Source organism: Arachis duranensis, chromosome 1 (genome assembly GCF_000817695.3).
Source record: "Arachis duranensis cultivar V14167 chromosome 1, aradu.V14167.gnm2.J7QH, whole genome shotgun sequence".
Classification (NCBI taxonomy): Eukaryota; Viridiplantae; Streptophyta; class Magnoliopsida; order Fabales; family Fabaceae; genus Arachis; species Arachis duranensis.
The window spans coordinates 105,447,290-105,456,819 of NC_029772.3; the positions used below are offsets into that span (position 1 = coordinate 105,447,290).

General features: G+C 35.1%; 1 protein-coding gene across 6 annotated transcripts in view; it reads left to right on the forward strand.

Annotated features, from left to right (window-relative positions):
• Positions 1 to 9,152, forward strand: part of LOC107467624 (protein NRT1/ PTR FAMILY 2.8) — an 11,217-nt gene extending 2,065 nt beyond the window's left edge. Inside the window, exons 3-6 of one of the 6 annotated variants that reach the window (XM_021129289.2) lie at positions 6,163 to 6,399; positions 6,544 to 6,813; positions 6,913 to 7,130; positions 7,517 to 9,152. In XM_021129289.2, coding sequence (XP_020984948.1) covers positions 6,699 to 6,813; positions 6,913 to 7,130; positions 7,517 to 8,992 — 1,809 coding nt within the window. In that variant the 5' untranslated portion in view covers positions 6,163 to 6,399; positions 6,544 to 6,698 and the 3' untranslated portion in view covers positions 8,993 to 9,152. Of the gene's footprint in view, positions 1 to 6,162; positions 6,814 to 6,912; positions 7,131 to 7,496 lie in introns of those variants that run through there. The other 5 variants (XM_016086768.3, XM_052258531.1, XM_021129299.2 and 2 more) reach the window with 5 other exon arrangements.
• Positions 9,153 to 9,530: the final 378 nt, after the last annotated feature.

Below are 9,530 nucleotides of genomic sequence, written 5' to 3' on the forward strand. Positions count from 1 at the left end.
TGACAAGGTTTTTAATGAGGCAGTCCCCATCACTAAAGGATTTTGTACTCTTTTTCCTTCACTAAGGTTTTTTCCCATTGGATTTTTCTTTAGTAAGGTTTTAATGATGCATAATCCTAAATGGGCATCTAAGGGGAGTGTTGTGATAAGATCACATTAGATGCCCATTAATATGGGCGGTTGAATTCCATTTCCAATAAGAATTAAGTTGAAAAAGCAAACCTCGTGTATGCTTATAAATAGAGAAAGCCATCTGAGGGATATTATACACAAGCAAGTAATAATAAATCAATTCTCTCTTTATGTTGCAATCAAATACTCTTCTCTTTATTTTTCTACTACAATTCTTTCTCTTCTTTTATTTTATAAGTATTTTAAATTCTCTTTTCATTACTCTTTATATATAATATTAATAACAATATTAATCATCTTTATTATATTGAGATAGTAATGATAAACATATGCAATTCTCTCTCTCTTTATTTTTAATACTTCTTTCTATCTTTGTATATATATACACAATACAACATATAATATTATTATATATATATAAATTATTATTGAGCTAATTATTTTAATACTAGAGTCTTCTATTTATACATCTTTATATATTTTTTATTCTACAATACGTTATCAGCACGAGACTCTGATCAAATTTTTAGGAAGACTCAGGTAACAATTTTTTATTATGTCGAAACTCTCTCATCTTGAATTCAATGCTCTTGATATATCTGGAAACAATTATTTATCATGGATACTAGATGCTGAAATTCATCTTGATTCAATGGATCTTGGAGATACCATTAAGGCTGAAAATAATGTATCCTAGAAGGATAAAGCCAAAGCCATGATTTTTCTTCGTCGTCATCTTGACGAGGGGTTGAAAAATGAATATCTCACATTAAAAGATCCTGCAGATCTTTGGAAAGACCTTGAAGAAAGGTACAATCATAAAAAAACGGTGATACTTCCTCAAATCCGATATGAATGGACGCACTTGCGTCTACAAGATTTTAAATCTATAAATGAATATAATTCTGCAATGTTTCGAATCACCTCACGAATGAAATTATGTGGGGAAAAGATAACTGATCATGATATGTTGGAGAAAATTTTTTCAATCTTCTATGCCTCGAATGTGCTCCTGCAGCAGCAGTATCGAGAAAAGGGGTTTAAAAAATATTCTGAGTTAATTTCTTGCCTTCTTGTTGCTGAACGCAATAATGAGTTACTCTTGAAAAATCATGAAACGCGCCCAGCTGGCGCCGCCCCATTTCCTGAAGTAAATGCGGCAAATCATTATCCCATAAGAGGTAAATGACAAGCTTTTAATAACAAGAAAATTTATGGAAGGAAAAAGAATTATGTTTAAAAGAGAGGATCTCACCAGAAGTGGGATAAAGAAAGGAATATCGGGCAGAATAAATCAACAGAGGATAAGTGTTTTTGTTGTGGTGGAAAGGGCCATTGGTTTCGTACCTGTCGTATCCCAAGGCACCTAGTCGATCTTTACCAGGCATCTTTAAAAAAGAATGATAAAGGAAAGGAAACAAATTTTGTTTCGAATGATGCTGAGAACTCCACCACTCATTATGATGTATCTGATTTCTTTGAGGATCCTGAAGGAAATATTGGTCATTTGATCAATGATGGAATAGTTTAATATGTGGGATTGTGAAATATCTATGTAAATAAATACTGTAAAGAACTTATTGTTAAGTTTTATTTTCTATGTATTTAAGTTTCAAATGTGATGTACATAAATAATGAAATATTAATGTTTATGAATTTTGAAATTATTAAATGTGTCAAATTTTAAAATAAAATTTTAGTATATGACATTATTTTATGTACAGTGTTTCTTAGAAAAATAATTCTGATCAAGTATTCAATTTAACTGTGCATACTACTCATTTTATTATTATTTGTTTTTGAAGAAAATGGCAAGAATATGTAATGAAGAAGTATGCCTTGCGGATAGTGTAAGTTCGCACACTATTCTCAAAAGTGATATATATTTTACCCATCTTGTGCCAAAAGAGGAATATGTTAATACTATTATTGGCTCATGCAATGTGATAGAAGGCTCCGGAAGAGCTATAATTTTATTTCCTGGAGGAACAAAATTTATAATAAATAATGCACTATTATCTACCAGGTCTCTGAGGAACTTCTTGAGTTTCAAAGATATTCGCCGAAATGGATATCATGTTGAGACGATGAATGAGGGAAATCATGAGTATTTATGTATCACAACTCATGATTCAAATAAAAAAGTTATATTAGAAAAATTACCCTCACTTTCATCTGGGTTATATTACACCAAGATTAGTGCAATTGAATCACATGCCATTATAAACCAGAAGTTTACTAACTCAAATGAATTCATAACTTGTCACGACCGATTGGGTTATCCGGGAACAACCATGATGAGGAGAACTATTGAAAACTCTCATGGACATTCACTAAAGAACCAGAAGATTCTTAAAACTAGTGAATTTTGTTGTGCTGCATGTTCTCAGGGAAAATTAATTTTAAAGCAATCACCAGTAAAGTCCCTTGAATTCCTAGAAAGGATTCAAGGTGATATATGTGGACCTATTCATCCACCATGTGGATCTTTTAGATATTTTATGGTCCTGATAGACGCATCTTCGAGATGGTCACATGTGTGCTTATTATCTTCTCGCAACATGGCGTTTGCGAGATTACTGGCTCAAATTATTCGATTAAAAGCACAATTTCCTGAAAATCCAATCAAAGCAATTCGTCTTGATAATGCTGGTGAATTTACTTTCCAAGCTTTTGATGCTTATTGTATGGCTAATGGAATAAGTGTTGAACATCCAGTAGCTTATGTTCATACACAAAATGGGTTAGCAGAATCACTTATTAAACGCCTCCAATTAATTGCTAGACCCTTACTTATGAGAATAAATCTCACAACCTCGGTTTGGGGACATGCTGTTTTACATGCCACAACACTTATTCGTTTGAGGCCAACGAGTTATTATCAGTTCTCTCCTATGCAATTAGCTTTTGGCCAGCAGCCAAATGTTTCCCATTTAAGAATATTTGGGTGTGCGATATATGTTCCCATTGCACCACCTAATCGCACCAAAATGGGACCCTAAAGAAAATTGAGAATATATGTTGGATATGATTCTCCCTCTATAGTGAGGTATCTTGAGATACAAACTGGAGATGTATTTAAAGCTCGGTTTGCGGATTGTCATTTTGATGAATCAAAATTTCCAACATTAGGGGGAGAGAAGAAGCTTCCTGAAAAGGAACTTAATTGGAATGCGTTATCGTTGATGCATTTAGATCCTCGATCAGGGTAATGTGAACTAGAAGTTCAAAAGATTATACATTTGCAAAGAATAGCAAATGATTTGCCTGATGCATTTTCCGATACAAAGAGAATAACCAAATCTTATATACCAGCGGAAAATGTTCCAATTCGAATTGATGTCCCAGTAGGACAAGTAGCCACTGAAGCAAATTCACGCCAGAAGCGTGGCAGGCCTGTCGGTTCCAAAGACAAAAATCCTTGAAAGAGAAAAGAGGTAAATACTATTCCTGTTGAAAAAGACATAGTAGAGACACCTGCAGTTGTCCAAAATTCTGATATAACGCCAGAAGACGTTCAGGTACCTGAAAATTGTGAAAATGACGAGATCTCGATAAATTATGTCTTTACAGGAGAGAAATAGGACCGAAATAAGACAATTGTCAATGAAATATTTGCATATAATGTGGCATTAAATATCATGCATGAAAGTAAGGATCGAAGAATGTCGACAAAGGAAGGATTGGCCAAAATGGAAAGAAGCCATGAAGGCTAAATTAGACTCACTTGCAAAACGTGAAGTCTTTGGACCTGTAGTCCGTACACCTGAAGATGTAAAACCTGTTGGATATAAGTGGGTATTTGTGAGAAAACGAAATGAGAAAAATGAAGTTGTGCGCTATAAAGCCCGACTTGTGGCACAAGGTTTTTCACAAAGGCCCGGTATAGATTATGAAGAAACGTATTCCCCTGTAGTGGATGCGATAACTTTGCGTTATTTGGTCAGTTTATCTGCATATCATAAACTACATATGCATTTAATAGATGTGGTAACAGCCTATTTATACGGCTCATTAGATCGGGATATCTATATGAAAGTCCCTGAAGGACTAAAGATAGCTAAACTATCCAAGGAATATTCGCAAGGGTTATACTTAGTCAAATTGCAAAGATCTTTATATGGTCTAAAGCAATCTGGACGAATGTAGTATAATCGTCTTACTGAGTATCTGGCCAAAAACGGTTTCAAGAATGATGACATCTGCCCATGTATTTTCATAAAGAAAACTACATCTGGGTTCATTATAATTGCTGTGTACGTTGATGATTTAAATATCATTGGGACTCCTGAAGAGATTCCAACAATTATAAAAACTCTAAAAGAAGAGTTTGAGATGAAAGATCTTGGAAAGACTAAATTTTGTCTCGGCCTGCAGATCGAGCATATAAAAGACGGGATCTTTATTCATCAAACAACATACATAGAAAAGATCTTGAAGAGATTTTATATGGATAAGTCACATCCATTAAGTACCCCAATGATCGTAAGATCTTTGGATGTGAAAAAGGATCAATTCCGTCCTAAAGAAGAAAATGAAGATATCCTTGGTCCTGAAGTACCATATCTTAGTGCCATTGGAGCACTAATGTATCTTGCTAATAATACATGACTTGATATATCATTTGCAGTGAATTTACTAGCAAGATATAGTTCCTCTCCAACCAGAAGACATTGGAGTGGAATCAAACAAATTCCAACCAGAAGACATTGGAGTGGAAGCAAGCAAATCTTTCGATATCTTCATGAAACGGTTGATGTGGGATTATTTTATCCCTACGGATCCAAGTCACAACTAGTTGGCTATGCAGATGCCGGATACTTGTCTGATCCACATAAAGGGAGATCTCAAACAGGATACATGTTCACATATGGTGGTACAGCTATATCTTGGAGGTCCACGAAACAAACAATTGCTGCAACATCCTCTAATCATGCTGAAATACTGGCAATTCATGAAGCTAGTCGCGAGTGTTTTTGGCTGAAGAGTCTGATTCAATATATTATGTCATCATGTGGACTGATTGATCATAAGATAGCTCCAACTGTCCTGTTTGAAGATAATACAGCATGCATTGCTCAACTTAAAGGCGGATACATTAAAGGCGATAGAACAAAGCACATTTCTCCCAAATTCTTCTTCACTCATGATCTTCAAAATCAAGGGACAATTGATGTCTAACAGATTCACTCAAGTGACAATTTGGCAGATTTATTCACAAAGTCCCTCTCAAAATCCTCCTTTGAAAGATTGGTACCTGAGATTGGGATGCGCCGATTTCGAGACATTAAATAATGTCGGCAAGAGGAGGAGACTGTACTCTTTTTCCCTTAGTCAGGTTTTTTTTTCCATTGGGTTTTTCCTGACAAGGTTTTTAATGAGGCAGTCCCCATCACTAAAGGATTTTGTACTCTTTTTCCTTCACTAAGGTTTTTTTCCATTAGGTTTTTCTTTAGTAAGGTTTTAATGAGGCATAATTCTAAATGGGCATCTAAGGGAGAGTGTTGTGATAAGATCACATTAGATGCCCATTAATATGGACGGTTGAATTCCATTTCCAATAAGAATTAAGTTGAAAAAGCAAACTGCTTATAAATAGAGAAGCCATTTGAGGGATATTATACACAAGCAAGTAATAATAAATCAATTATCTCTTTATGTTGCAATCAAATACTCTTCTCTTTATTTTTCTACTACAATTCTTTCTCTTCTTTTATTTTATAAGTATTTTAAATTCTCTTTTCTATTACTCTTTACATATAATATTAATAGCAATATTAATCATCTTTATTATATTGAGATAGTAACAATAAACATATGCAATTCTCTTTCTCTTTACTTTTAATACTTCTTTCTATCTTTGTATATATATACACATTACAACATATAATATTATTATATATATATATATAAATCATTATTGAACTAATTATTTTAATACTAGAGTCTTCTATTTATACATTTTTATATATCTTTTATTCTACAACAAAATCATCTAATTATTAACTAATACCATTTAAAACTCTGAAGGAGGCAGAACAGTCACATTCACCGCACATCATAAACCCAGAGGCGCAGGTCGTCCGTGGTTCGTCATCCTCCACCGCCGTTCATCTGTGCCACCTTCCTCCTTGGCGCTCATCCTTGACGCCGCCTTCCTCCTCCTCAGCGGTCATCCACAACGCCGCCTTCATCTTCCTCGTCGCCGTTCGTCCACATCAGCGTTGCCGTTCGTCAGCGCCGAAAACATACCTAAGGTTTGGATGGGTCTGTGTTTATAATGTGCACATAGTATTTTTATATTTTAATTAGTTTCTAAATAAAATCAAGTGAATGAACAATCTTGATTTTTAAAACCCTAGCCACCTTTAGTCACCAAAAAAACCCTAGCCACCTTTGACGTTTTTGCAGGCAAATTCGTGGGTTTGTTTGAGGACTGGAAGCTAAAGGTGCTCACAAAAATTTGACGTGGCATTACGAGACTACATATAAATACACAGAATAACATAATAGACTGTGTGTGTGAAAGAGATGAACTGAGTTAGAACCATATCTCAAGGAAGGAAATGGAGAATGCAACAACCAATTCTCCATGTGAAGAGGAACCAAAACAAGATGAGCATGCATCTGCACCACAGGCACAAGAAGCAGGAGGATGGAGATCAGTCTACTACATTATTGGTAAAAAAACAAAAGATAAAGAACGTTTTTCCTATAATATTAATTAGTAAAAACCCTAATCTTTTTTATAATTTTGTTGCTTAATTTGGGTTTTTGAAGGTAATGAGTCGTTCGAAAAATTGGCATCAATGAGTTTGATATCGAATCTGACGATGTACCTGCTAACGAGGTACAATTTGAGTGCAATATTTGTGGTGAATGTGGTTCAAATTTGGAATGGATCATCCAATGTTGCATCCATAATCGGTGCTTTCATTTCTGATACTTATTTGGGAAGGTTTCGCACCCTCTTATTTGGCTCCATTGCATCACTTCTGGTAAGCAAATCAATCATCACATCAATGTCACAATTACCAGGATAATGTTTCATTTCATTATTAAATATATTTCCCCCTTTTGGTAGTGTAACATTAACAAATTAGGGTTTATGTCAAGGAATTACTCTAATGAACTTTTAAGTTGAAATAAGTTAAAACCCAAGAGATATATTTTGATGGAATAAATTATCATTTCTGACCATAAAAAATATCCAATGCTTATAATTTTGACTTTGATATAGTTTTATCGAATATTTACGTTAGTTTATATTGTCTGTGCTTAAATTCTTAATGATAAGAAATGATCATTTATTCTATTGTGAAATTGTTAAATGTTTTATTGATTGAGTTATTAACATGGGGTAGAACATGAATTACATGGACAGGGTATATTGATAATGACCCTAACAGCAGGTATACATCAATTGAGGCCTGCTAACTGCACTGATAGGCCACATTGCCAGTGGCCACAACCGTGGCAGCTTGGTATACTCTTTTTCGCCCTCGCCATGTTATCTGTTGGCGCAGGTGGAATTAGGCCGTGCAACATTGCATTTGGTGCTGACCAATTCGATACCAAAACAGAGAAAGGCAGGGCACAATTGGAAAGTTTTTTCAATTGGTGGTACTTCACCTTCACCATTGCACTTGTGATCGCGCTAACCGGCGTTGTCTACATTCAAACCAATGTTAGCTGGACCTTAGGATTCGCCATTCCAACACTCTGCCTTGCTTTCTCAATAGCAATCTTCTTAATCGGTCAGCACACTTACATTCGAAAGAAGCCTCAGGGGAGTGTCTTCTCTGATATGGCAAAGGTGATCACTGCAGTGTGTCGAAAGTGCAAGCTTAAGACCTCTGATAGAACACGTTACTATGATCCTGGTCCATCAGAATTGGACCACAACAATGTTAGGCTTGTTCGTACAGATAGGTTCAAATTTCTTGAGAAGGCTGCTATAATTTCTGATCCTAGTGAGTTGAATGAACAATTGAAACCGAAAAATGTTTGGAGGCTTTGTAGCTTGCAGCAAGTTGAAGAATTAAAATGCTTATTGGGAATTCTACCAGTTTGGGTGACAGGAATATGTTGCTTCATTGTAATGGATCAGCAGAACACATTTGGTGTTCTTCAAGTTATTCAAACAAACAGATCAATTGGGAAACATTTCAAAGTTCCACCAGGTTGGATGAACTTGGTCTCAATGGTAGCACTTTCAATTTGGATCTTCATCTACGAATGCATCTACATTAGAGTGACAAAGAAAATTAACAAAAAGGCTACTCGGTTAAGCATGAGCCTAAGAATCAGAATTGGGATTCTTTTGTCAATTTTGTGCATGCTAGTGGCCGCAATTGTTGAGCAGAAGCGCCGTGACTCAGCTTTGAGAGCAAAATCGTTTACTTCGCCGATGAGCTTTGCAGTGCTGCTGCCACAGTTTGCACTGTCGGGTCTCAATGAAGCCTTTGCTGCTGTGTCCATAATGGAATTCTTCACCACGGAGATGCCCGAGAGCATGAGGACTGTGGCTGGTGCTGTTTTCTTTCTGAGCTTGTCAATTGCAAACTACTTAGGATCATTGATTGTGAACATTATCCATAAAGCTACATCACATGGTGGGAGAAATTCATGGCTTGGTGGGAATGATTTGAATGACAATAAGCTTGATTACTACTATTATCTAATTGCTGCACTTGGTGTTTTGAATTTTGTTTACTTCAATTTCTTTGCTAGCCATTTCTTGGGTAAAAAACCTAGCAATGATACAAAAAAGGTGCAGCCAAAGAATTCAATACCAAACCAGCAGAATGGAGAGCCACCTCAAGAGAAGGTATTTGACATAACAATTGATCCAAGATGAAAGAGGGAACATGATCATGCTAATTTGATACATTTTATTTTATTGTTGTTTAGTTTAGGTGTGACTGTCACAATCTTTTTTGCCTTGAACACTTTGTTGTGCTAATTATGTGTGGTATATTGCAGATCATAATTTAGATTTAGATATCAAGTTTGATGAACTAGCCTTCACCAGTGATTATAGTTGGTTACGTTACTTTCTCGCACACAATTTTAAACTGTGCACTTACTAATTTTCATATTATATAAATTTGTATGTTTAAATCTTGGGCTTTAAGCCCCGTTTAAGATAAAAAAAAAATCAAGGTAAAAACTGACATTTTTTTGTGCCAACAGAATTTTTATGCACATGCCTCGGTTTTATTTTCTGGTTTCATATCTTCTTCTTCTCTAGTGATATAATTCCCACTATCTTTTTTTCCTACCTTTTCTTTCTTTCCTCTAAAATAATAAAACATTAAGATTTTTCTGTTCATAAAAAAAAAAAAATTAAAACTCATGCAACATGATAAAGAGAAAAGATTATTAAGTTTCTGAAA